This window comes from Manacus candei, unplaced genomic scaffold, assembly GCF_025592945.1.
Source record: "Manacus candei isolate 608988 ecotype Guabito, Panama unplaced genomic scaffold, ASM2559294v1 h1tg000078l, whole genome shotgun sequence".
Taxonomy (NCBI): domain Eukaryota; kingdom Metazoa; phylum Chordata; class Aves; order Passeriformes; family Pipridae; genus Manacus; species Manacus candei.
Genome location: NW_026138126.1, coordinates 3,207,057 through 3,234,377, shown reverse-complemented (window position 1 = coordinate 3,234,377; position 27,321 = coordinate 3,207,057). Strand labels below are relative to the sequence as shown.

Below are 27,321 nucleotides of genomic sequence, written 5' to 3'. Positions count from 1 at the left end.
CCTCACACCCCCACATCCCTGTCCCACACCTGTGTCCCCCATACCCACATTCTCTGTCTCCATAACTCACACACCCATCCCCTAATGTCCCATCTCTGTACCCCAGTATTCCCACGTGTCCAGTTGAGTTGTGTCCCCAAAGATGTTTTCACAGCCCCTCCAAGTCCATTTTTCAGCATTTACCTACCCTGCCTGTCAGGTTTTTTTCCTTCTATCTAGTGAGAATTTCCTTATCTGTGACTTGTGCTTGTTACTTCCCACACTTTGCTGCACACCCGAGCCTGCCCTTTCTGCAGCCACTAGATCAGCCCTTAACCTTCTTTTCTCCAGGTGGAATGATCCTGTTCTCACCTCTCCTTGTGCATCCTGTGCCTTCATGCTCTCCACCTTCTTGGTGGGTTTGCTGGACACAGTTCAGTTTGTTCACAGAAAACTGAACCAGACACAGATATAAGCAACCCGCTCCAGTTCTCAGATGGCATCCAAGGGTCCCTTTCAGCTTCAGATATTCCTCAATTCCAACCCTGAAGCTGTTGGCTCTGCACTTCCTGAAATGCTTTTTGGACAAAGTCCCCAGGCTCACAGACACCCTGTTGTGGGCAACCCACACCTCCCTCCTCAGCCCACCTTCCCCATCCTCAGCCCAGAGCCAAAGCACCACTGCAGAAGCTTTGGCTCCAGACCCTCACAGATGGGCTCAGTGTGGTGCAATCCCAATTCCTGTCACACAGTCCTGCAGGACCCACAGGAGACTACAAGAATCACTCTGAAGCTCCAGTGCAGCCCTCACACCTGTGCACACAATGCTGAGAGAGGGAGGCAAAACAACTCGTGCACAGAAATTGCTGCAGGAGCAGCAGAGGAGCAGCAGATCCCACCTCCCCTCCAGCTGCTCCAGCTTCCTGCACCTCAGCCCAAACACCAGGAGCAGCCACAGGACACCACAATGTTGTGACAACTGCTGGTTTGACCAAACCTTTATTATACAACATCCTAAGTACACAGAGCATTAGGAAACCAGCTCACGGGGAGGAAAGGCGACATTTACAGCTTGGGAGGTCCCGTCAGCCTCCAGCCCTCAATGTTTGCAATCTTCAGGAGGGCCGCAGTGAATCCGAGCCCCAGACAAGCCGTGGTGCCAGCGAAGTAACTGCGAGCTGGAGGAGACACATCAAACCAGAAAAGACCAGTTAGGGCACAAGTCCTGTGCAACAGATTCAACAGACTCTGCCATTTTTCGTAGGTCCCTTGACCATCAGCAACACTGTCTGCCCAGAGAGATTGGAAAAGTAACTTTTTTATAGAATTGAGTTTTCTCACGCTTTTAGCTTGCAATTTGAAGTATCAGTTTTGATAACCCACTGCCCCATCCTTTTACATGGGCAGTCTTAAATGGCTCATTTGAGTGACAAAAGTAACAATCGCTGCTTTGAACTTTCATCAGGCTCATCAGCTAAGACAAGTAAAGATAAATTCTATTTCACCACAATTACACCTTAAATAAAATCCCTCACTTCTTTAGGTTCAAGTCTGAATGCCTACAGAAAACAGAGCTGTGTTAGCACCTGCAGGAGCTGCTCAAGCCTGACAAAGGGCCACAGGAGCAACAGCAGCAGGACACAGCTTGTCCCTCAGGCCATGTGAAGAATTCACAAGGCAGACATTAGACTGTACTTTCTGCGTAAAATAAATCACACTTGCTGCCAAGAAAACATGTATTTCCACAACTACATCTTTCATATCCTGCAATTTTCAGGTATAACTGGTAGTTCTAACTGGCAGGACTAGGTCAGTCCTGCTTTCATTCTGTGTATCACTTTATGTTCCCTTCCACATCCTCCCTCCTGCAGCCCTGTTTATTTTAGCAGACCTGTACAATGGAGTGCCAACAAAACTGGCATGAATCAGAGGCTGAGACGAATCTTTACCAAAGAAGCCTGACACCAACATTATTTATCATTTTTCCCCAATGCAAAAGTTTCTAAAACCAGCAAGGGCTCATTTCATTGCAGGTGTTGTGCACAGTTACCTCTCGCTCCCACGACAGCTCCTGAGGCACAGCCACCAACAAAATAGTCCAAGGGACTATGAGGTTCCTCCCGGACCTGGGCACTGAGGCAGGTACCTAAGCCAAACACAGCTCCCAGCGAGGCTGCAAACGAGAAGTAAAAAAACCAAAACAAAACCCTCAGTGACCCAAGAATTCACACCGAGCACGGTTTTGATACTCAGAGTAGCTACAAGGGACAATGAAGATCTGCTTCCCATTTCCCAGGGACATCCTATCCCAGCTGCTACAATGAGACTCGGCATCATTGTCTCATCCAGCTCCCTGGGCTTCCTCCCCCTGTGGCAGGTGGGTCCCACTCACCTGGACCCCCAGAGCCCCCCCTGCCAGCAGATGAGGCACCACATCCTGCCGGGTGATCGGTGCGGGTGTAACAGCCCTTCCCGACCAGACAGTGGACAGCAGGGGGTACCAGAGGGGAGCAGCAGCGGCGTCTCTGCAGCATCTCCCCAGACCTGCCTGGGCTCTGCACTCAAACTCAGCCCCCGGGTCCCTGCGAGCCCCTCACGGAGCACTGCAGAGCAACCCCGATGTCTCTGCTCTCCCCTGCAGACCACTGGTCCTGGCACTTTCCTCCTCTGCCTGCCTGGGGCTCACAGTGATTTCCGGGTAGTAGAAAAATGGAGGGAGTTTGTGAATTATTCTTTTTTTTGTAAACTGATTTTGAAATTTAATTAATTAAGGATTTCGAATTCCATTAAGAAACTGCAAAGTAGCAGCATCCTGTCCACTGAATTGTGTGCCCTGTCCCTGCATCGATACAGCTGCAAACTTTGGCAAAGAGCTGTGTCAAAAAAACCCGGGGAGCTTCAATCACTTAGATCTGCATCTGGAGCAGTCCCCGAGCCCCCTGCTCCTCTCTTCACCGCTCACTTCCTCCTCTAAAGGCAATGCAGGACAAATACACGGTTTCTCCTTGGCTATAGAGATGGGAAAAAAACCCACCTATTTACTTTCCTTTTGTCACCAAAAGCATTGCAGTACTTTTCAGCAAACGCAGTTTATTAAACACAACGCCTGAACATATCAAGCAAAAAAAAAAAAAGTTTGCTTCCACTGCATTACCGCCCATAAACTGGCTTATAAAAGTCTTTCCATTCCAGCGTTCCCGGCCAAGCCCCGACCCGGGGCCGGCGGAGGAGGGAACACCGACACCGTGAGGGTGGGGAGGCGAAGCCGGCGGCAGAGCAGGGGGTGCCGGCCCTTTCCCATGGTCACACTGTCGGGGGTCTCAGCCCTTACCCACGGTCACACTGTCGGGGGTCTCAGCCCTTACCCACGGTCACACCGCCCGGGGTCCCGGCCCTTCCCCACGGTCACACTGTCCCGTGTCCCAGCCCTTACCCACGGTCACACTGTCCCGTGTCCCAGCCCTTCCCCACGGTCACACTGTCGGGGGTCTCAGCCCTTACCCATGGTCACACTGTCCGCCGCCGCCGTCTGCAGCGCGGCCAGCGCCGAGCCGGGCCGCAGCAGGATGATCCGATACGCCGCCCCGACCAGGCCTGCAACACAGCACCGCCCGTCACCGCCCGCCACCGGGCCCGGGCCCCGCTCGGCCGCCCCCCCGCGCCCCCCTCACGCTGCCCACCCACGGCCGCGCCCACGCGCGTGGTGAGCCAGGTCCGCTCCGCGCAGTGCTCGCCCTCGGGGCCGTCCCAGTAGCCCGCCATGGCGACAAGGGCACGGCGGAGCGACCGCCGGAGCACGCGCGGCCCCGCCCCGCGGGGGCGCGCCTGGGGGAGGCACCGCGCGGGCACGAGCTCCGCCCCCCGCACCCCCCAACCCGCCCCGCGGGGCCGGGAACACCCGATCCGGGAACTCCCGATCTGGGAACCCCCGATCCAGGACCCCCCAGTCCGGGACCCCCTAATCCGGGACCCCCCGAGCCGGGACCCCCCAATCCGGGAACCTCCAAACCGGGACCCTCCGATCCAGGACCCCCCCAATCCGGGAACCCCCAAACCGGGACCCTCCGATCCGGGACCCCCCGATCCGAGAACCTCCAATCCGGGACCCTCCGATCCGGGACCCCCCGATCCGGGACCCCCACCAAACCGGGACCCCCTTCGATCTGAGAACCCCCAATCCGGGACCCTCCGATCCGGTACCCCCCCGATCCGGGACCCCCTGAGGCGGGAACCCCCAATCCGGGACTCCCCGAGCCAGGACTCCCTGGGCTGGGACCCCGCGATCCAGGACCCCCCGGGCTGGGACCCCGCGATCCAGGACCCCCCAATCCGGCCCGACAGTCCGTGTCCCCCCCCAGCCGGTGCCCGAGCGCGCCCGTGCGATCATTTTCCTAAAGGATTTCTACCCCGTGTTCCCGGTTTCCCCACCCGCAGCTCTCCGGCTCTCCGCCTAAACCGGGGGCTCTGACTCGGCGGGACGTTGTGGCTTTGTTTTGTTGGGGTGTGTTTTTCGGTTTTGGTTGCTTTTTGGGGTTTGGTGTTTGTTTTTTTTCTTTTGGGGGGGGTGTTAGTGTGTGGGTTTGGGGGCTTTTTGTATGTGTAGAGTCTTCAACTTTAACTAAATAGCTCTTGGATCATCTTTTATGAATTTTCAAGGATTCAATTTTAATTCTCTGGCTGTCTCTATACTGGTGTATGGCCCTTTTTTCCTTCTGTTATATTAAAGATGCTTTGACACACTCAGGCTATACCGATGCTTTTATGCATTTATTTTTCCAGCTGTTCACAGTTTGCTAACAAAAACATAACTCTCCGCCTTCTCAGAGACATGCCTTCGAGCAAAGCTCTTCCCTTTGTTTTCTCGACCCTTGAAACAGCTCCAGTTCCAACAGCTGAGTGAAGAAGTCCACAATTGCATCGATGATAGCTCAAGCTTTCTCTCACCTGCCTATTCCTCTTTCCCCTGTACGTGAAAAACACATTAAACGCTTGATTTCTGCATTTCCAAATATGTCGAGCCCCCCACAACACCTCTTCTCTGGGACAGGAGCTCAAAACAGCTGGAGCTGGATGCTACTGCCCCAAATTATCCCAAGGAACAGCTGTTTGTCACCAGCACTTGCAAATGCTCCTCTTCCCGCCGGGACAGCGCTGGATCCCCGGCAGCGAGGTCCAGAATTCAGGAGCCCCCGCAGAAGGGAGGGGAGAAGGGGAAGGGCCGCGGTTCGGTGGCTGGGCCGGGCTCTGTCGCACCGAAGATGTGCCGGGGTGTGCTCACAGCAAGTCACCTCCGCTCCAGAGCTGTCCCAGCGGCACAAGGAGGTGGTGTGGGGTGTGCAGACGGTCTCTTGGATCCGGCGCTGCCTCCTCTGCGCGCTGGAGAGGCAGCTGTTCCTACCCACGGAACCAGTGCCAACATCAGGCACTGACCGCTGGTTTACTGAAGGAAGCGGGTTTTAGAGCAGCTTTGCCCCTCCTGCAAAGCCCTTTCTAAGCACATAAGACGAAGGAATTTGTCACCTTTCCAGACAGCAGGATGAGAAAACCCTCAGCTCCAGGGCAGCACATGCTGCAAATGCTCCTTCCCCGATCTAAATACACGGAATCCACCAAATCTTGCACAGGGCAAGACTCTTCACCAGTAAGGAACAAACAGCACCCTGGGCTCCAAGCAGCTGTTAAAAGCTCGTCTGAGTCTGTATCCCCAGGCAGATTTGTGTTGCTTCTTTCACAGACGAAGGAGGGGGGACTGACAACTCCCATCTCTCCTCTTTTGCAGCAGATACAGTGCCTGGAGCACCAGACTCAGCACCCAGTTTTGTGCAGCTCTTCACGGGACTGTAGCCAACCTTGGGGACTGGCACACTGCAGGTAGGGGTTATCCAGCAGAAATCCACCCATCCTCAGGCTGCAAGACCCTCCCAAGGCAGTGACTGCTAATCAGAGAACTGTTACAGTACGAGAGGACAGCTACCTTACTATAAACAGGCAAGTTCCAGGGAAAGCAACGTATAATTATTGTAACATTACTCTTAAAACATCTAGCTTGGCTCCAAGTATTTAAACCACAGATAAACCAGTTTGCTGCTATAGAGTATTAGTTCCCTTAAACAGGGGAGTGGCTTGCCATGCTACTAGAAGCTACAAATAACCCGGGCTCCTTCTACCTCTGAAACGTTTTTAGAAATGGCAGAACCATCCAGCAGCAAATCACACTCAAAACGTTTCCCCATTCTCCCCTCTGGGAAGTTTTTACAGGGCCTTGTCCGACAGATTTCCTATCTGCAGATGAAGTGGTCTGAACTCTCCAGAATTGGAATTTATCTTGTCTGCTAAATGGGCAACAGACTGAGCTGTTTTTCAGAGGACAAGAGGAAAAGCTTTCCCATGTGTACAGTCAGCACACAGATGCTCAGTAAGTGTTACCAGCAGCACAGGTCCTGCAGCAGGGCCTCAATGACACCTCCTGGTCTCTGGAACACATCACAGCACTCAGCTTTTCCAAGGCTTCATCAGAAGCTGAAGTAAAGCCACCAAAATTCGATCAGGAGTGGTTCATTTAAAACACAGCCCACAGATATCCTTGGAAAAGGCATTCACTGCCCACCCCCTGCAGTAGAACTACCAGTGTTCTCAGTGACAAATTCAGCTTTTGTACCTTTACAAAACGGTGTGCCCTGGAAAGGAGGTAGTCAAAAGGGAGCTCTGAATTCTATATTTGAATGAGACTTTTATTTACAGAAATTATCTGTGAGCATTTCTTTACAAGATACCTGTACCATCACCTAGCAGAGAAAAATCAAGACTGATTTTAACAGTCTAGTTCAGCAATTCTCTCTTGCACCTGTGTTGCTCTGTGCTGATTTCATAGGAGGGGAAAAATACCTGTAAAATAAAATATCTTTATAAATTCCTGTCTGAATTTCTCTGCTACCCACACAATGGTCTGGAGTTCAGTTTAAGCAAGTCAGTGCACAGAAAGACCAAATAATAAGGGGAGAAAAAGCACACAGTGAAAAGTCAGTTTAATGAAATCTTGTATGACAAATTATGGCAATTATCATAACTGGAATTCCTAAAACTAGAGAAGTTTATGGGGAAACATGGTAAAATTTTCAAATATGTAACATGTTTCTAGAAAGGAAATAAACCATTTTCTACACTCACTGGGAGAGCAAGAGGCCAGTTGAACTGCAGAATGGGACATGTTAGGAACAGTCATTTCATAGCAGGAATACCCAAGCAATGGAATCAACTGATATCTCGGTGACTGGGAACAGGGAGAATCCATTACAAAGCTGGAGGTTCTTTTTAATTCCTGCAGGCTTCTAACAGGTCTGGTCACCTCCCAGCTTGGTTCCAGTGGAGGATGGCTGAGGACTCATTTATTTAGATCATTTCCTGCCCTGTCTTCTCTGAAGCGGCGGGAACTGGACAACAGAAAGATGTTGTAATTACACATTTCCTTACCTTAATGTTTATATTTCCTGAGGGTGTAATTTTATATTTCATTTTATAGATAAGAGGTTTACTTCTGGCTTCAGTGACACCACCACTCTAGCAACATTTTCAGAGACTCACAGAACACACTGAGTTGGAAGGGACCCATCAGGATGATCAAGTCCAACTCCTGGTGCTGTGCAGGACACCCCAACAACCCCACCATGTGACTGAGAGAACTGTTAAAATGCTTCTTGAACTCAGACAGCCTTGGTGCTGTGATCACTTCCCTGGGAAGCCTGTTCCAGTGCTCAACCACGCTCTGGGTGAAAAACCTTTTCCTGAGATCCAACCTAAACCTCCCCTGACTCAGCTCCAGCTGTTCCCTCGGGCCCTGTCACTGGTCATGAGAGTGAAGAGATCTGTACCTGCCTCTCCTCTTCCCCTCAGGAGGATGTTGAAGACCCCAGTGAAGTCTCCCCTCAGTCTCCTCCAGGTTGAACAAACCAAGTGACCTGAGCAACTCCTCATAAGACTTCCCCTCCAGTCCCTTCACCATCCTCACTCCCTCCTTTGGACAGTCTCTAAGAGCTTCATGTCTTCCTTATATTGTGGTGCCCAAACCTGCACACAGGACTCAAGGTGAGGCTGCCACAGCGCAGAGCAGAGCAGGACAATCCCCTCCCTGGACTGGGTGGCAATGCCATCTATGCCCAATGCCCCCCATGGCCCTCCTGGCTGCCAGGGCACACTGCTGACTCAGCATCAAATGGGCTCAACTTTATTACACTCTTCAGTATCTTTTTTCCCCCCTGGAAAACCTGAAAGGCCGTGGCCATGTGGGTCAGCAGCCAGAACAGGCTACACAAGAATTGCCAACCCCATCCATAAGTTATCCACAGACCTAAGGATGGAGCAGGAGTGTGGTCCAGGGGAAGGCAGCAGAGCTGGTCCCCACCCTCCCTTGGACAGCCACTGCCCAGGACAGGAAACACAAGACAGGGCTCAGGGTGTTTTGTTTGCTTGCCTGGCACAGGTTTTAATGTAGTTCCCATGTACATTTGGATGACAGTATTATAGAGATCTTTTGAGACACATGGGCACTATCTGGTTTTGCCTGTCACTGGTTTACTAAGGCTTAAAGCAGAGAGCTAAGTCAGGGCTTTGCTTTGGCCTAACTACATCTTGCTGGGCAGGGCCTGAACTAAACCCACAGCCAATTCTGTCAGGGGTGCACAGTAACACTTCCCTCTTCACTATAAACATTTATGCAAAGCTTCTAGCTAACATGAAATCTGCATCAGTAAATAGTTGCTGATGTTTTTAGAATGCTCTAGGTGATTGTGTACCACCAAAGCCCATCAAGGCAAGCATGCTTATTTCATTTTTTTCAATCTTCATGCACCACCAATTGCATTTTAGGTAAAATACCTCAAAGTGAGACTCAGCATAGACCCCATGAAGTCTGGGACAGGAAACAATGCCTGTTTTCCCCACAAATAGACCTGTTCACCAAGAGACCTTATTAATTTTCTTTATGAACAACAACCTGCTGACAAGAAGCAGCTTTATGGCTCAAGGGTGTTTGAAAAGAGTAGTTTAAATCTGAGCACCTTAATAACATAAAAAGATCCCAGATCCAAAATGCAGATCACTCACTTGAAAGTACAGAAGTGCCCCAGACCTTGTGATGCAGGAACAGCTGTGAGGTGGGTGCTGAAGAATGTGCTGTGCTCCTGTAAGAGCATGGCATGGTTTGGGGGGCAGCAACAGGTCTGTGCATTGTTAAAAACCCCCATAATTCTAAGGGGGAAAAAAAAACCCCAAAGTGCAAGAAGGTATGAGCAGGCAAGTCCAAAGAAGTCACAGATGCAGTGGCACAGCTTATCATTAGCCCTTTTCACTTCCCAGAAAAGTAATCCAAGATGTTCCTTTCAACTGGCTATCAGGAAAAGCAAAGCACTCCCTGCCCCAACAACATCAGTCTCCAACGATGGTTAACAACAAATAGAAGGGAAAAACTTGTTTTTGACTGCCAGTGAAAAGCATGTTCCATTAAAACAGAGGCAATAAGGATTGTTCTGCTATTTGAATATTCAATTTCAAAGTTGATTTTGTGCTATAACCTGAGTTTCCATTTTCAATTCGTGCTACATTAAAAGAAAATGAAAGGGGAAGAAGCATTTAAGTGGTGTATTTTAGATCTCCTTAACCTACAGAAGAACAAGAAGGACAAGTGAGAAATTATCTGCCAGTAAACTATTTATAAAGAAAGTAGAACAATTTGGGGAATTTATAGTGAAAGTGATCTGGTCACTGTCGTTGGTGACTACCAAATTCCAACTTTGCTGGACAAGAACATACTGTATGTTTTAATAACAAAACAAAACTCAACTTTCACACGAAAAGCTCAAAAGATTAAAAAACAAAACAAAACAAAAAAAAGAGTTATGGTTACAGTAGGAGTACTTCAGAATTACACACAGGAAAACACATTCTTGCTTTTATTTTGGTGGAACAGAATACAATAACCTTCAGCCCAAACTACTCAAGGCTGGCAGTATTACCTTTTTCTTCATGCTGCAAGACTGAACAGGGAAAAAGGAAACAGAACAGGGACAGGAAGGGTTAGAAGTTATATTTTCTATTTAAGGCCATTAATTCAGCGAGATACTTAAAAATGTCCTCAACTTTAAGCATGAAGAGTTGCATTGACTTCAGTAAGATTATTCACATGTAGTTAAGTCAGGCAAGTGCTTAAATGGCTTGTTGAATCAAGCCATTAAATGAGCTGTTTTATTATACAATTTATTTTAATGGCTGGCAGAGCTCATTACATGAGCCTATTTTATTCTTCCAAGGGCTAACAGCTATTTCCTCATCAACTTTTCTGAAGGTGTAACCTGTATGCCTCCTACACTTTACTGTAGCCACAGAAACATAATTTTCTAAGAAAAATTGTATGCAACATCTATTATTTATAGTGGCTTAGCTCTCCCTTAAATAGTAACAGAACAGTACAAAACAATAGTTTCACTTTTTCAACACACAAGAGCATCTTATTGAAAAAAACTAAAATAAAAAAAAGTTTCACCACAATATAAATCCCCAAATAATAATAATGAAATGGGAAGAAAGAAAGGAGTTAGCAAAACATCCTGCGGGCTCTGAAGTCTCTTATGACTGCGTTAAAAAAAGCTTTTCTGGTGAACCACAATGTTTTGTTTCTCTCTGTTTACAAACCCACCAGACAGGGAGCAACGGTGTCCACAACCTCTGCTGGGATTGAAAGGGAAAAACATAACCTGCCCCATCTGCAGTCCAAAAAGAGGAGAAACCCAAAAGGGCAGCCAGTGAGCATAGGAACTGGTGAGGACACGGCTTCCCTGCACGAGGGGGAGCAGAGGCTGCAAAAGCAGAATTCGAGTTGGAACCGCATCAAAAGGTTCTTTCTATCTCGGAGGCGCCTGCAAGACACGAACTACTGAAGAAACAGTCAAAAGGTCCCAATGAAAAGCTGTGACAAGCTGTAATGTGCCATTTTAATTACAAGGAAGAGGGGGAAATGTTTGGGGTTGGCTGGGGGATTTTTTTTGTTTTGTTCTGGGGTTGGTTTTCTTTTTGTGTTTGTTTTTTTTTGTGTTTGTTTTTTTTGTGTGTTTTGTTTGTTGGTTTTTTTTTGCTCATCAATATGATGAGCTTTCAACGTCCCAAACCACATTCAGGTAGTTTCCAAGTCTGCTTTTTTTTTTGTGTGGAATCTACTGATCCAGACCAAAAAAATCAAACAAACAGAACAGGGATGCACAGTTCTTTAGTCCTGGAGCCTTCGACACTGCCTGAAATAATCGCTGGCCTGGGGTACCCAGAGATGCCTGCAAGATGGTGTTCATAGCAGCCTTGCAAGCAGGTTGGCTCACATCTGCTATGTGCTGCCAACGTTCTGCCCATCACCTTCATCATTAGGACCTGAAACAATAAAAGCAGTTCTTGGTCATAAGAAATATCTTTTGTTTCTCGCCGTACAAAAAGAGACCCGTCCCAAGCAGGTTACACAAATCTCAGGTTCAGGTGTTCAATAACAATGAGAACTGTAGAATCCCCCTGGCCTTACATTTCCTTCTCCAGACTAAGGTCTGTCCACTGTGGAATTTTATGTTCTTCATTAATCTGGTTTGGGGATCCCAGTAGCATCCTAGAGCCTAAAAGCTCAGCTTCCAACCTCTTCAATCCACCCACTGCTTTTGTTCATACTCATTCCTCCTTTTTACCTGCAGTGAATCAGGACAGAGGACTGGTCTCTGTCAAAGGCTGGATGTTCTAAGGCACAGGAAAGCAAAGTACAGATGGCTTCCAAGTCAAGAGTACAAAAGGAAGCCTTCCTCAAACTGAAGACTAGTGCTTTTCTTTAAGTATGGTCTCCTCATGTACAATAAAAATCATTGCACTCTTTCCATGCCCCTTTGTAAACCTTCTGCTTTCCAAACAGCTCTCTACTCAAAGGTCAGTCTGGATCCTGCCTGCTGATCCCAAGTTATCCCAGGTTTTATGTGCACCCTTGGTCGTGGTGAAGGTAAAAATGAAACTCAAAACCACCCCTTAGAAATCGTGTAAATGAAACAAAGCTCAGAAAACTTCAGCTAAACTGTGGCATATAACTCAGAGAGACCCAGCACAGGGGTCTTTTACCAGTTTGGAGAAGAAGCAAGAAGCAGCTGCATTCAAAAAGCCAATTCATGCAATAGTCCTACTGCACAGACACCTGTGAGAGGTAACAGCCAGAAGTACATCTACAATGTACAGAGAGCACAGTCTGCTTTAAGGAATGACACAGAAAAACACAGGGAAAACAGGACACACTTGTCTGTCTTACTTACCACTTCCAACTGCTCCTGAAGGTGCAATGACATCATCATCACTGTCTTCCTCGTTTGACTGTGTTACCTCTGGCTCAGGTGCTACATTCTTAACCTCCTGCTCCTGTTCCACCCTGCTCCGCAGGGCCAGGATGCGATGGTGCAAAGCAGCAAACAACTGCCCTGTGTCTTTAGAGCTTGCCTGCATTTGGTAATGTTCAGAAACAAGAAGGTGCAAGGAATTAGAACAAAATGCTGCTGACATAACACGCACCAGTCAAGCCAAATTTCACAGCACAGTTTTCAGTTTTGTCACGCGGGGTTTTTCAAACCAGTCAGAATGGGCTGTGACACACACACAACAGACACACTGAACTCTGGTGCTGAGAGTACATTCTTCTGCTCAGCTCCAACTTCCCCTGGCTAACATACCCCATACCAGCTGATTTCACATAACCTTCTTCACCCAGAAACCACACAGCTTTTCTAACACCTCCCAAAAGTTTATATTAAAAAGATCTCAGATGAAAGTCTTGCAGATTTTTCCAGGTCTGTCAAGCATTCAACTTCATACAGTAGTTAATCATAATCAAGTCAGTTAGTTGTTTCAAGATGCACTGACATAAAATTTCAACATAAGACATAATGAGAAAACTGAACAGTCAGACAGGCTGATTTTTTTTTTAGACTCTGTTTCAAAGGGAAGCATTTGTGGCAACCTGTCCAAGAATATGTTTTTACTCTCAGAGGCACCTTAAGCCTTCAATACAATCAATTATTAGGCCTGTTAAACTAAATATTTAATGGACATTATTTAAAAGGGAAACTTCCTTCAAATACTACAAAACTCTTGTCTTCACCATGTCAGTAAAGTCCTCATATTAATTACTATTACCATTACTCCATGTCAACTGTAAGGTAACAATCCCACTTCTCAGATTCTTTCACAAAAAAATTGTTTCTATCTTCCCCATCTGTCACCTCTGTATCTGTGAAATTCCCTTGCAATGAGCTGTAATGAATAAATAATTCCAAGCAAGATACTTTTTATCAATACTAAAATCAAAATTAAATAACCTGATGACAGATTAACTCAAGCTTTCAAATCTAGAAGAATACTGAGAAAAACTTATCCAGTAATTTCACTGCTTCTTCATCAAGGGATATTTGGTATCATTAAGTTCTACTCTGGGACTCCAGATCCCAGTCCTACAAACCTAATGTCTCGGGGGAAGCTGACTGTTTGTTGCTGTTCTCTTAATTTCTGATCCCTCTGAGTACTAATTCTTTTGCAACTCCTTGTGTAAATCAAAAGTGTAAATCAAATCATCAGTGTAAATCAAAAGAACATATTTGGACCTCTCCAAATCTGTAAGTGTAATGTTAAGCAATAATCTCTTCCTTGCTTACTGTATGATGAGCTCTCAAGTGTTTCAGTAATTCTGACTGGCATTGCTGTTCCCCATTCAGCAAGCACAGTAATCCCTTTCACTATCCTGTTACTGCTTTGAATACTCTGTATCAAAAGAAAATCGAAGTTAAAATGTGTTACCCTTAACTACCAACACAATGTTCTTGACAGAGTTTTAGTGTTTCCCTTCCAGTAAGCACCTATCCATCCTCCCACGCTGGGACAGCACTTCTGTACTGCAAGTTCCAGCAGATCTAATTTCATTAACTCTTGCATAGACATCTATGAAATAACACTCGTTTTCCCTAATAGCAAAAATCAATCTGCCTTAAACACTATAGTCACAGTCTCAGTAGGGATGGAACAGATCCCATGACTCCATGGGCAATGCTTTGGACAACCTGGTTTCCTAAAGTAGCCATGGATGTGGCTTTTCTTCACGACTAGCAAGGCTTTTTGGACAAGCAAATCTGCCAAGCCCCTCGTCTTTGGGGTAGGGGTGATATTAATACAGTGTAGGGTGCAAAGAAAAATGGGAATGTTACCTCAACTACAGTTTAAGCAAGCACCTATTCAGTAGGAAGGTTAAGATGTAAACAAAGACCAGTACTCACTGATATAAGAAAAACTTTAACTCCCTGGTCCTCTGTATCCATGGCAGTGATCCGGATGCTCTTCTCACTGGCTTTATCAATCTGCATCTGGGCCCAGAGCTTGGTATTTAGGATTAACCTGAGACTCCCCTGAGTCCTCATCACTAAAGCAAAGTTACAAGATCAGTTAGGTGGAAAAAGACACACCAGGAAGCTCAAAACAGCCAAGACAGCTTTTTACTGTGTAAAGGTTTCAGTCTCTTTACAAAGGATATCAAGGGAAAGCCCTTTTGGGGTTTTTGTTCCACCTGTTAATAAGAATGTAGGTTTATGCTGGTTTTGGCTGGAATAGCATTCACTTTCTTCCCAGTGGCTGATATAGGTCTGTGTTTTGGATTTGTGCTCAACACAGGGTTGATGTTTTTGTTATTGCTGAGCAATGTTTGCACAGAGCCAAGGCCTTTTCTGCTTTTCCTGCTGCCACGCTGGGGAGGGGGCTGGGGGAGGCATGGGAGTTTGGAGGAGACACAGCCTGGACAGGGGACTGACCAGAGGGATATTCCAGACCATATGACATCATGCTCAGTATATAAAATGGGGGGAAGAAGAGGAAGCAGGGGGATGTTTGGAGTGATGGTGTTTGTCTTCCCAAGTTACCATTACACAGGATGGGGCCCTGCTCTCCTGAACGTGGCTGAACCCCTGCCTGCCCATGGGAAACAGGGAATTAATTTCTTGTTTTGCTTTGCTTGCATGCACAGCTTTGGCTTTCTCTATTAAACTGTCTTTATGTCAATCCACAAGTTTTCTAACTTCTACCCTTCTGATTCTCTCCCTGATCCTGCTGGTGGGGGAGAGAGTGAGCAGCTGCTTGGGGGCTGCCTGGGGTTAAACCACAACAAGGCTGTTAAAGATTATCAGTCATGTCTAAAGATACTTAGTCCAAAGTCTTATATGTTAATACATCAAAGTTCAGTGGTTGTATCTGAGCTGATAATCTCAGGCTAATGCACATTCCCATCAGCCTGAACAATCGTGCACCATTCAAAGAGGTTTTACAGGCAACCCATCCCAAAGGGCCCAGATCTGGATGATGTTACCATCCATTTCTGGTCAAATATTCTAGTTACTAAATACCTCTTGCTTTTATGAGGAAAAAAGTAACTGGAACATTTGCTGCAACAGAAGGACATGGAAAGATACTCTCTTTGGAGGCAATGTTCATGAACTGAAGCAAAAGAAAAGGCCCAAACTCCTTCTGAGTTGCTGCAGCTAAGACATGACCTAAAGGGGATGTTGCTGTGTGTCATGGAAGCATGCTATGAAAACAGCCTGACTGTCACCCAGTATCTCATTTCCCCTGGTTCCTCTTACCCAGTCGAGACTGTAACGTTCCATCATCTGTCGAGGCCATATCATTGAGTCTCAGGAGGCCTCGACCTCTTTCCACCCAAGACTGAGAGCTTTTATCAAATACAAACAGCTTGCACTGAATCTGTAACAGAAAATATCTCTGTAGCATAGTGGTTGATTGAAGTAATAATGTATTTCTTAGTCATCTGCAATTGGTTAAAAAAATATTCAGATTTCGTGTTGAAATTTTTAATTGTTCATAGCTATGGAAACCAAAGCAGTCAACTCTTCTTTTGCAATAAACTCCTCAAAATATACTGTCTGGTTTCATTAGATTTTATTAACAGAAGCTATAAAATCTTAAAGAATACCTGGAATCAAGATCAAAACAACAAGAACAATTTTCATAGAGGAAACTTAACTGCCTTAAATCAGTCAACTCTTTTAAAAGCCTTAGGTACACACTGCACCACTGAAAGTGGTATTTGTTGCTGGAAAGACCCAGCATAATGAAGGCAAAGCAAAATTTTTCCTGAATTCAGGAAAAAAAAGGATGAAGAAACATGTTAGCTCGTGATCAATTCATAAAGCCTGACCCACACAAAGTCATGAGTAATTGAGGTATTTCTACTACCTCCCTGCAGGGTTCATTAGTTAGAAAATTCAAGTTTTTTCAAATGGTAGGATTGCTCCTTCTTCCATACAAGCTCCACTTTTCTTCCCTGCTGAACATGTCTGCTCTGTACCCCCACCTCTAACCCATCTGCACTGTCACTGCTGAGATTTCAGAGCTCAAACTGTCACCCCTCAAGTTCCCCACAACTTGCATGCACTAGGTGGAGGAGATACTCCCATTTTCATTCCCTCTATCTCTTATTTTCTCCACCCCAGGACATCTAGCTCTGCATACTCTGTTTCTGCAACATTAACATAGTTCTGTACGTACAAGTCCCACTTGGAATTCAAGTGCACTACATTTCACAGGGCAAAAAGAACAGATCTCTTGCCAAACTTCTGTTAAGTTACAAAATTTATGCAGCTCAGTCCTCTATTAAGTGTACAGCTGCTAAAAGCTGTGGTTTTCCTAAGTGAAACAGGAGCCTCATCTCTTCAGTGTCTTGTTCAATTATGTGAAGCATCCAGACATTTCTGAATTACACAGAAACAGAAGTACCAGCAGAACTATTTAAAGAGCATTCATGTCTGGTAAAAAGAAGTCAAAGAAGACTAACATTATAGATGATCATTTTCTGCAAGATAATACAAGTGTAACTGATACACATTAGTTACTGACACAGTGCAACTGTTTGGTGTCAGAATAGGCAGCATGTCTAAGAACAAAAATCTGTCCTTAAAAAAGAACAGAGTTCAAAATGCTGAGAAACTTAAAATATCTCAAGAAAAAAAAACCAAAACAACTATAATTGGAGGATAAAGAGAGAAGAGAAAATAATTCATATACCACTTCATTTTACACGAAAACCTTGTATGTTCTTCTTAAGGATATACTAGAGTTAATAAGTATATTTAAGTTAATGAATAACTACAATGCTAAATAAATCACAGTTAAAAACAGGAGTCTTAAGTCATGACCAAATAGCCTTCCAAAACATCACTAATTCAATTAAATACCTCAAGACAAGTTCCAAATGCTGTGGTATGGTTTCTGCTTTGCAAGAAACCAGACTGCTGCCATAAATAGTTGATTCTAAGTTTTAAAAAAAAAATCTTCAGTAGTACAACAATTAGAAAGAACTTTAAAATATTTAGTTCACTTAAATTTTCTTCAAATAGTTGTGCTGTATGAGACAGAAGCTTCTGTGTGATTGATTCAGGAAAATCACCAGGAAAAGCCACCTGGATGGTTTACACACTAAAATTTATTCAGAAAGAGGAAATTAAGAAACAACAGATTACAAGATAACAAGTAAGGATCTGATAATAAATATCTAAATTTTGCATTTTAACACAAGAAAGTACATTAAAGACACAGAGGAAGGCTGAGTTGTAGGGAATCAGATGGTGTGGATTCACTGGACATCCACATGAATCCCCACACACTCAGAGCTCCTCCCCACTCTGTTCCTTACCTGTAGGACGTTACTTTCAGCTTCCTCCCCAGTAATCACTTCTACCTTGGCTAACAAACACTTCCTTGCTGTGGCTTTAGTATAGGCTGCTGCAGACTCTGCCAGTGATTCTGAAATATTATTAGCTGGACAACATTTTGAGAGTCTGAGAATGATTAGCATGTAATTTCATAAGATTTATAAAGGTCTCACACAAGTCTACCAGAACTCTGAGAAGTTTTGAAAAGTACAGAAGACAGACCTTACTAGAACACGTGAAAAAGGATGGAAATTTTAAGCAGAAATCAAAGCTTGTCTTTTAATACTTGCTTTACAAGCACAAGACACAAGGGACTGAAGAGTTAAGTAATCAAAATTTCTGCTCCTACACACAATATTTCAAAACCTTTGCATGGACAACTGCATATCTGTATGTGCTCCAGCAGGGCTGATCCTGCTGCCAGCCATGTGCCTACAGAGGGACAGCACAACTCATTTTCCACTTTTCTTTGGGCTTGCAGGCAGTTTGCTGAGGAAAACCCACAGTTCCCAGAATTTCCATAAAATCTTGCCAATTTGAAGCCACATAAGTCTAGAATCCAGCAAAGAGTTTTGAGTTCAAGCAATGTATGGTGCACCCACTCAATGCAATGCACATTGGACTCAGATGTTCAGTTAATGGAAATACAACAGAATTGTTAAAAAAAAAAAAAAAAGGTTTGCCACGTTTCTTCTACACTCTGGTCCCAGTACCAGTTCTGTTAATTCCCTCCACTTTCACTCTGCTAAAGATACTCCCAATACCACCAAATGACCATGAACAAGACAGTACATGCTTAATATAAGAGAATCTACAGCATCCAGCACCTCCCACACCCACCCTGTGTCTCTGGAGACAGTAAAGGCAACATAAAAATGTTACATTTTTGAAAAGTAACAAGATATTGAAAACTACAATAACTTAAACATGGATTAACTACCCTTCCCAAAGTTATAGTTTGTTTTTCACCTTTCTCTGGCGTGGCCTCCTGAGAAGACGATTCAGACCCAGACTCTGTAGCAGCATTCTCCTTATTACTCTCTGTACTACCTTCATTTGATTTTGGTGGACTCTATCACAAAAAGGAGGTAAACAAAAGAGAGAAAACACACACTTATTTTGCTGAACAGGACTAATGGTCAGTTACTGAGGGAAGCCCCACTGCAAAAGGAAAGCCTGACAGACAAAAGCTTTCACAGTAAAAGCCATCCTGCTACCCCAGCCATGGAATTCAAAGGAGCTGAAAACCAGTTCAAATTGTCTTCCCTTGAACTGAAACCAAATTTCAACATTTATTTTGAAGCTATGTTTAACAAAGCAAGCCAATTTCAGTTACAGTTCAGCTCATGGCATAGCTGAATGAACTCCCTGCTACACAGTTAGACAGGTATGAGTGCTCAGCATTAAATGCTTCCATTTTGTTCCAGTACAGCAATAAAAACAACAACAGGAAATAGTGAGGTACTAGAAATTATTCCTTAGGCTGGTACATAATAAACAGAACTTTCTGAATCACACCTCAGTCCTGAGGCAGCTGCCTTACTGCTTAACTTTAAACTCCATCCTGAGGGGAGTCCAGGAACTGACCTGCTCTCGATTTTGAGGACAAACATAAAACACCCTCCCATAGTTATTCTGGGACAGCCATTTAAAGCAACAAGCTGTGCCATAAAGTGCTTGGGCACAAGAGCCACGTGCATGGCAGAGAGGGCACTGAATCTCCTCACACAGAGAGCTTGGCAGGGAAGTCCTTGGAGAGCCCTGCAGGGCAGACAATGGCTCATAATGAACTCCCCAGGCTGCACTCAAAGTTACCCACAAGGGAAACCACTGAAAAAAACCATCCTCAAATGACAAGTACAATTAAAGGCTCTCGAAATTCCTATGGTGAGAATCCATAACAAACTACTTGCAAAATAACAACACATCATACACAGTGGATACTCACTAGGACTCGCTCACTCATGTTCTGTCCAAAAACAAACTTGTTGCTCGATGCATCTGCACTGTTTGTAGAGTTCTCTACACTGAAAAAAAGGCAACAAACAAAACAGGTTTTATAAGACAGAAAATTCTCTCTTATCTTCTGCTGACAAAATTCCTCAGAGTGATTGTCACTAGTTTTAAAAAAATTAAGCACTGGTTGATACAAGCATAGGTAAAAATTAATTCAACTTAGTAACATGAGAGCACATACTGGTTTTACAGAAAAACAATTCACTCCAAATGATGACCAAAGATTTTGTTAAGATCTTTCACTTCAGATAACTAATTACATATGAAGCAATGCTGAATGCTAAGTGAGGCCTTACTGTTTAATCATAACATACTCTTTCAAAACCAGTATTCTACATGCATAAACTTGAACTACTACATTTTTTTTAGGTTAATTTTTTTCAGAAAGGAAAAGAACTGAAACAAATGCACTTCCAATACAGTAACTGAAACAAAGGTAGCAGGGATAAGTAATGCCTTTTATTAGACTAGCTGCAATACCCCAGCCTCTCCAAGAAGTTTCACAATCAAATCTCAGCCTTTACTCCTTCCTTACAGAATAAGCATCCTCCTCCCATTGTTATTGTTATTAAGAGATTTTAAATCCCATTTAGGAAGGACAACAGTTCTACTCTTTTACAGACTCAAAAGACTTAAGTCACTGTTCATCTGCCTTCCCACCAGGAAGACACCAACAAGCTCAGGAAGTGAATAAACAGACCACTCAAATCAAGCCTACTTGCATTTCACAAAGTTTGGAAAATGGGGGCACATCTGTCACTACATCATTCAAGTGAAACCAAACAAACCTTTAAATTGTACATGTAGAGTTCATACTTCTGAATAAGAAGATCCTCAGGGGAAGAGAGTTTTACCTACTAAGGGAATTAAATGCCACAGTTCTGAGCTCCAAATGTTAACTCAGTATGACCTACTGGTATCTGCCCTGTGACCCAGTACATTTACAATTTTTAAAGGACTGATACTGTTACACAATGGGAGGAATCTCCTTTTACCAGTCCATTACCTTAATGCTTTGCCATCCCAGCTGAAAATTAGGGCCAACTCCCCTTACAGACACTTTATTTTTTCTAAGACAAGTCCAAAATTAGGTTTCTGGCAATTGACCCACAATGAATAAATCCTCCCAAAGTGAAGACTCAAATGAATTATGATGGTAGATGTCATATGAGTTGAAAAATATGAAAAAATATTCTAGTATTTGAAGCCCACATATTAGCAGTTATTGTCTGCCAAATCTGATTAAACAAATCTGTGTCTCTTGGAAAGGCATTGACCTGGCATCCAGAGGTAAATGTGTTCCCTACCTCTTGTGTGCACCACCTGAAAAGTTCAGCATCAAAAGTTCATTGACTGCAAAACTGCCTACTGCCTACTTCATAGTGAACAACAGGTCTTAAAAATGCAGAATATAAGGACAAAGCAAACATGCATTGGTGCTTTTCCTACAATTTTTTCATGGCCTCAGACATTTCAGCTTGCTCCAGGAACAAAGATGTTGTTCTACTCCATCACTCTTGGCAGGATTTCCCCTCATGCTTTTCCAGTTATTACCTGAATTCACAGCTCTGTAAGATATTAGTTTTCTGTTTTCTACTATTTCTGTGTATTACTTGATATTTTTGACCACTACTAAGCTAGCATTTTCACAGAGCTGTATTGCTACCTTAGCCTCAAGTGAAGGCTGTCAGCTCAGAGTTCATCACTGCAGACAGAATTAGCAGTTTTCTCCTTTAGCTGCCTCACTTTTCCTATGCCTGCATCATATTTCTTCTGATGCTACTGCCTGATCAGAAATTCTCTCAAAGACTTCCAACAGTTAGGTTCCTGCTTATTCACACAGGCCCTCTACACTGCTCTGAAAAGTTTACTACCTGTGGTGAGTCTTGTGTTATGTCTGGAAAAAAACCTCTTGCACTGCAACAAATTGTGGGAGGGAGGCTTGGACTTGGAAATTGGATTTTTGGGGGTCTCAAACCACGACACTACCATGAACAAATAATTTTTTTAAACTATGCTTCCCTTTACCAATATCATGTATGAAACATATTGAACACCACAAATGCAGCACAGATCTCTGCAGGATTCTACTGGGAGCTCCAATTTATTCCATCACTGTTCCTTTCTAATCATGAGAGAAGACTTCTCCCATCTTATGCTTGTTACTTTTCTGAAGAGTCTTTGGTGAGGCTGTGGTCATGTAAATGGTATCAAAAGCATCTCCCTTGACCAGATAAGACTGAGGATTTCCCCAGATCTGAAGAGTGTCACTGCATTCTTCAGCAGCCTGGCTTCCCACGACCCAGTCTGAACCTTGCACCCCATAAAGAGCAGAATCACCAAGAATTTCCAATCAAGAGTAAGGAGAACTGCCCTACAGGTTTTCCTGTAGTCTCACCTGGAACTGATGTACTGTAGGAAGTAGTTGGTGGCAGAAGGTGTATCTGCTGTGGGCAGGCCAGAGTTCTGCACGTCGGCGCTTTCGTCGCTCTCATCTCCCAGCTGGGAAAGGCACAAGGAGACATTCCCAGTTTTAATTACTGACCACAAATGTTTCAACTCATTCTTTCTAAGGACAAAGTTCCACCCAAAAATGCTTTCTGCAATAAAACAATATAAGCCTGTGCCCCAGTATTACACTTCCTTTTTTTATGCCACGAAACCTGCGCAAATCTGCCTTCAACAGGAGGGACTAACAATCCTACTCAGTTATTCCATGCACAGGTCTGAGCCCAGGCAGCCCTGTTTTTCTTTTCTCACCTTTTCTGTGAAGTCTTGGAGCATTTTAGGATTGCATTTCAACTTAATTCTGACTCAAAAGGTAAGAGAAAACAGTACATTGCACTGAGTTTTAGATGTTACTTATGACTGCAGTAGATGCATTTATTTTGAAAAAGTTTCTTATGCTATTTAACAGAATTAATACTTAACAGAATTAATTAATTTATTAAATGTCTAAGACTAGTTTTATTAAATAGTCAACCTATGTTCACAACTTTTAATTTTACATATATACATGGAGGTTTTAACCCTGGAGCTTCAAAGTACTTCACAAACTTAGTCAAGAGAACAAACGTGTTTACCTTGACTCTGTCTCTTAAGTTTTGCCCAAATACAAATGCTTGCTGTGCATTTAGTTCAGCCTTCTCACAGCTGTTATCTGAAGCATTGTTGGACTCCTTTTTCTGACATTCTCCTGCCTAAAGAAATGGAAAAATGCAGCCTGGGTATTTGAGCTTCTTTAAATAAAAACACATTATGACATGGTGAGTCACACACTCATTTACAATGATAAGCCAACAACACCTCAAGAGCTACAAGGCAAGTTTTGCATTTAAAATAACGTAGCTGTTGATGTTTAGAGTGTTTTTCTTAAAAAATATTCTGGAGAGACTCCAGCATTTAACACAACTACTGCATGAACTCAAGTAACTTCCACCTGTTCTAGAAAGCTTCAGGCAGACAAAGCTGATTACACATGCCAAGACAGTGAAGAATATCCCACCACATTCCTTGGTAAAACTGCAATTCAGTCATGAAGTTTTATCCCATTTAATATTGAGCCTTCAGAAATCCTCAGCATCCAGATTTAAGGGCTTTCTTCTATCAAAAAACTTTCTCCCAGGTCAGTTGGTTAAAAAAGTTAAGAGGACTTTTGGATGTCAAAAGCACAAAGAGGTTCTCCCTAATGATGTATAGAGCAGTAACAAGCATGTCCCACAAAGTTTTCATACTCCATGTGTGGAATTTACTTATCATTCCTCAGTTATGGCAGCAGTCTTTCACCAAACCTTAAAAAGCAGGGCACACTGCAAGTGTTTCTGCTTGGATATTCAGGATTGAGACTTGAATTTCAAGTGAACTGTTCCATACTCTTGCACTAAGCAATACTACTTCTGTGATCAATGTGGCATCAAAAAACCCACACTCAAAATCCCCAAACATCCTCCCCATACTATCAGTCAGGATCTTCAGATGCCAATGGTTAGCTCAAAACCCACAGGGAAGGGAAGGACTGGATACACTGCACAGAACTGGAAGGAAATATTTCATTACTTTTCTTTCAAGATAGTAAATAAACAACTTTTGATGCACTTCAATGTCTTTTGTTCTAGGTGAGGCTTTTCAGCCTCTCATTACCTGCACTCTCCATTTCTTGTAGGGAATTCATTTACTGATGCTGGGTTTTTACTCTGTTCAGAGAATATTTAAGTCTGTTACTCTGAGTCTCCTTCTCTAACTCACCTTCTCTTCAGAGTCAGAACTTTTCAGTGTTGCATCACTTGGTAATTCTGATGTGGCTGCAGAATCTGGCAGGATATTTACACCATTAGTGCCACTGCTGAGAACTGCAACAAGGAAAGAGAAAATCACATAAATTCACTAGATATTTAGACTGTCCTAAAAGTTTTCTAATGCAAATTGCATGCAGTTTTTCTCTTTTAAGTCCACGAAACATTGCAATGCAAACTAGAGAGCTCCCATTGTATTTTGCAAAAGACATAAAGGACCAAAGTTCAGCAGTTCTTAGCAGAATCAAAATTTCAAACACAGAAAAACAGTCATTTAATCAATCAAATGCTGCAAGGGCTTCAATACATACAACTTCAAGCATCACCCTGCTCCAATCTAATACTGTTCAAAAGAAGGTTCATCTTCAGGTTGATTCACCTGCTCACATACTGAACTCACACTGAAAATCTACTCCAATACTAAGTTTTCTGTAGAGTCCAATCTGTGCCAGCAGACATGTCAAGAAATCAAGCTAGAAATGTTTGCTTCTATGCCAGATTGACAATTAACTGAAGTTATTCACTTTTTCTGTTCAACCAAAATTCCACAAAACAAAAGGCATCGGGCTGGGGAAACATGGAATTTAGGAGACATGGACACTTCCAACAGTTTTTCTGCTTTAACTTACAGTCTTTAATCATGCCTATTTCCATCAGCTCTATCAGATTCCATAACCATACAACATTACATGAATGATCAAACTTAAGAATTAAAATTCTATCTCCAAGTCACAACTCCAAAATGGTCCACAAGCCCAGGGGCACCTCTCAGCAATTTAGGCACTTTACTGCTGATCAGTTATTGGTGATAGCTCATTACACCATGGTCAGTGCTGTCTGTCATTTGAGTGCACACACTTAGAAGGCTTTTTATTCCAAAACCACATGGACTACACCAAAGTCAGAGGCCTGGCAATGTCAGACAGTTGTCTTCCACAAGACCTGAAAGTTCCACTGTGTTACCCCTTTTGTAACAGACACACTTGACATTTAAGATGTTTCCCTTCTGAAAGGAGAAACCTAGAAAAACTAGGTGGATGTTGAGTAAAACCAAAGCACTACATTAAACAGACTGAAGATTTCTGTTCTCTCCTGACTGTGTTCTAGAAAGCAGAAGCATTCTTTACCCATTTGTGAGAAAGCTTTGGGCTGTGGGGCCTGTAACACTGCTGGACGGAGCACACTGCGCTGCTGTTCCTTCGGCTTCTGGCTGGGGAGACCTGCAAGGGCAAAGTTTTTTTTCAAGAGCTATAAAGCTTTAAAGTTGAAAAGTTCAGCTTCATCTAAGCTTCTCTGTAACTGCTTCCAAAAGAACATACAATGAAAGAACAGACATCAGAAAAGAGTCTCTTCTCCCTTCTTTTCCATCCCTCACTCAGCCTCAGAATAGAATTAGTCCCACATAGAGAAGACTACTTCATAGCCTTAAAAGACACTTTAAAATATATTCTCTACCCAGGAAAGCACAGAAGGAGAGTTTACTACTGACTCAGAAATAAAAGCCAAAGTGTAGGAGAAATGCACAGTACACCAGTAATCCTATTTATGCACTGACATTTTATTCAACTACACATTCCAACTCTTCTCTTCTCATAGCATTTGAGTAATTTCCAGATACTGGTAAAAGATTTTTTTTTTTCTTCATACAAAGAAATGTATTAGTAGTGTAATAGTTGAGCTGTGTTGTTTAATAACTTTTTGGCTCTTTGAATTAACCTGGCCTCTTTGGTTTGCTATAGCAAGACACACAGCACTACAACTCTAATTCTGCTATGATTCAAAAAGCCAGCTGACCTTAAGCAACCTAATAAAAATATCCCAAACATCATAACATCAGCTCTAGAAGGTTATGGCAATCCCAGAAGGTTCAGTTTTCTTCACTGAACACTCTTGATCCAACATAATACTGCAAGAGAACTCACTCATAGCAGTGAGGACATGACAACAACAAAATATAACAACTATCCTAAGTTCAAACGTTCACAGGTCAGCTCAAAAAAGTTTGTTCCTTTCTTAAATTTATAATTCTTCCTGCAAGTGAAATAAAGTTTTCATATCCATATGTAATAATAATTTCCATTACCTAAATAGTTTTGGTTTTTTTTTCCCCCCTCAAACTCCTAAGGAGCTGTAATATTTATGTCTGTAATATTTATGGCTGGTTCTACATCAGCAAACAGGAGACTCAGTCACAGTCAACCTGTGGTGCAGAACAGGCACCACAATACTACCTTACAATAGCAGGTTGGAGAAACCACAAAATAAAATGCCTGAACTGGTTTCTTTGAGCTCTTGCAGAGAGCAGTGAACTCACCTGCACTGGGTGCCTGACCATGGATAAGTATCGGTGGCTTCAGCCGGAATCCACTGCTCTTCTCCTCTGCAAGCAAAACAAAAAGTTACAAGGACAAAGCTGTAACATACCACAAACATCCCATGCAGTCACAATATTCCTCGTGTTTTCCCTGTTGTAACAACCCACAAGTTCTATACATATCCAAAGCCATCAGGAGATTTCCAGAGGAAGAAATTCTCTTCTTCCAAAAGAAATCTGAATTTCCAGTGATCATCACATCCAACACACATTACAGACAAACAAGTTGTTGCAAGCAAAAAATTCAGGTCTTTTTTTTTCAGGAGAACGGGAAAAAGACTGTGTTCACAAGAGAAATGGAGCTCCTCCTGTGAAGGACTTAATAGAGGTTTTAGGTGAGAATCAAACTAAAGAAAGGACAATCAGAAGTATGACTGAACATGGGTGCTAACAAGCACCCAACTGCTAGTTACCAGAAGTTAAATTTCATTGCTTAACATTAGTTTCTTATAATTCCATTAGCTTTTACTGAGTGCTTTTACAGTATGAAGGTAAAGGAAATTCCTTTGCTTGCACTCACCACAGTTAGGGTTTTTAGATAAAACACCAAAATCTCAAAATATTCATAAATCCACAGCTATTAAAAATTGAGTTCTTAAGAACTTAAAAAGAATAATTATAATTTTTTCCTTTTAGGGGCATAATGTCTGTGCTCAGAATAAGACAACCCAGCACCTTACAATCCCACTGTGCTTGGTTATCCTCATGCCAGTTAATCCTAAAACACTGATGTGCAGCACAGCAACACCAACACCACTGAACCAGAATGGGACTGACAAAATCAGCAGTTCTGGCAACACAGGGCTCACAGGTCATGGCTGAACATCACTATGACCATAGATCATGGTTGTTTTGGAATATTGTTCTTCTGTATTAGAAAGCAAAGTCAATAAATGAA

At 43.5% G+C, this 27,321-nt stretch overlaps 2 protein-coding genes across 4 annotated transcripts in view; both read right to left on the bottom strand.

The window, feature by feature from the left end:
- Positions 1–949: 949 nt before the first annotated feature.
- On the bottom strand, positions 950–3,789 carry NDUFA11 (NADH:ubiquinone oxidoreductase subunit A11). The gene is made up of 4 exons (XM_051810784.1): positions 3,660–3,789; positions 3,481–3,573; positions 2,030–2,152; positions 950–1,157 (listed from the first exon to the last, which is right to left on the bottom strand). The coding sequence occupies exons 1-4, from the start codon at positions 3,739–3,741 to the stop codon at positions 1,045–1,047; spliced, it is 411 nt and encodes a 136-aa protein (XP_051666744.1). The 5' UTR covers positions 3,742–3,789; the 3' UTR covers positions 950–1,044.
- Positions 3,790–9,867: 6,078 nt separating this feature from the next.
- Positions 9,868–27,321, bottom strand: part of RANBP3 (RAN binding protein 3) — a 46,497-nt gene continuing 29,043 nt past the window's right edge. For all 3 annotated transcript variants that reach the window (XM_051810663.1, XM_051810665.1, XM_051810664.1), the window contains 12 exons: positions 26,364–26,429; positions 25,177–25,269; positions 24,003–24,106; positions 22,841–22,957; positions 22,156–22,259; positions 19,690–19,768; positions 18,711–18,813; positions 17,723–17,847; positions 15,654–15,774; positions 14,301–14,443; positions 12,297–12,477; positions 9,868–11,388 (listed from right to left, as the gene is read on the bottom strand). In XM_051810663.1, coding sequence (XP_051666623.1) covers positions 11,345–11,388; positions 12,297–12,477; positions 14,301–14,443; positions 15,654–15,774; positions 17,723–17,847; positions 18,711–18,813; positions 19,690–19,768; positions 22,156–22,259; positions 22,841–22,957; positions 24,003–24,106; positions 25,177–25,269; positions 26,364–26,429 — 1,280 coding nt within the window. In that variant the 3' untranslated portion in view covers positions 9,868–11,344. The remainder of the gene's footprint in view (positions 11,389–12,296; positions 12,478–14,300; positions 14,444–15,653; positions 15,775–17,722; positions 17,848–18,710; positions 18,814–19,689; positions 19,769–22,155; positions 22,260–22,840; positions 22,958–24,002; positions 24,107–25,176; positions 25,270–26,363; positions 26,430–27,321) is intronic.

What these genes read in the sequence shown, in the direction of transcription:
- NDUFA11 (XM_051810784.1), bottom strand. Translation starts at nt 3,741, where the DNA reads ATGGCGGGCTACTGGGACGGCCCCGAGGGCGAGCACTGCGCGGAGCGG. An exon ending in GCGCGTGGGCGCGGCCGTGG is followed by an intron (nt 3,574 to 3,659) that starts GTGGGCAGCGTG and finishes GCTGTGTTGCAG; the next exon opens with GCCTGGTCGGGGCGGCGTAT. An exon ending in AGCTGTCGTGGGAGCGAGAG is followed by an intron (nt 1,158 to 2,029) that starts GTAACTGTGCAC and finishes TGTCTCCTCCAG; the next exon opens with CTCGCAGTTACTTCGCTGGC.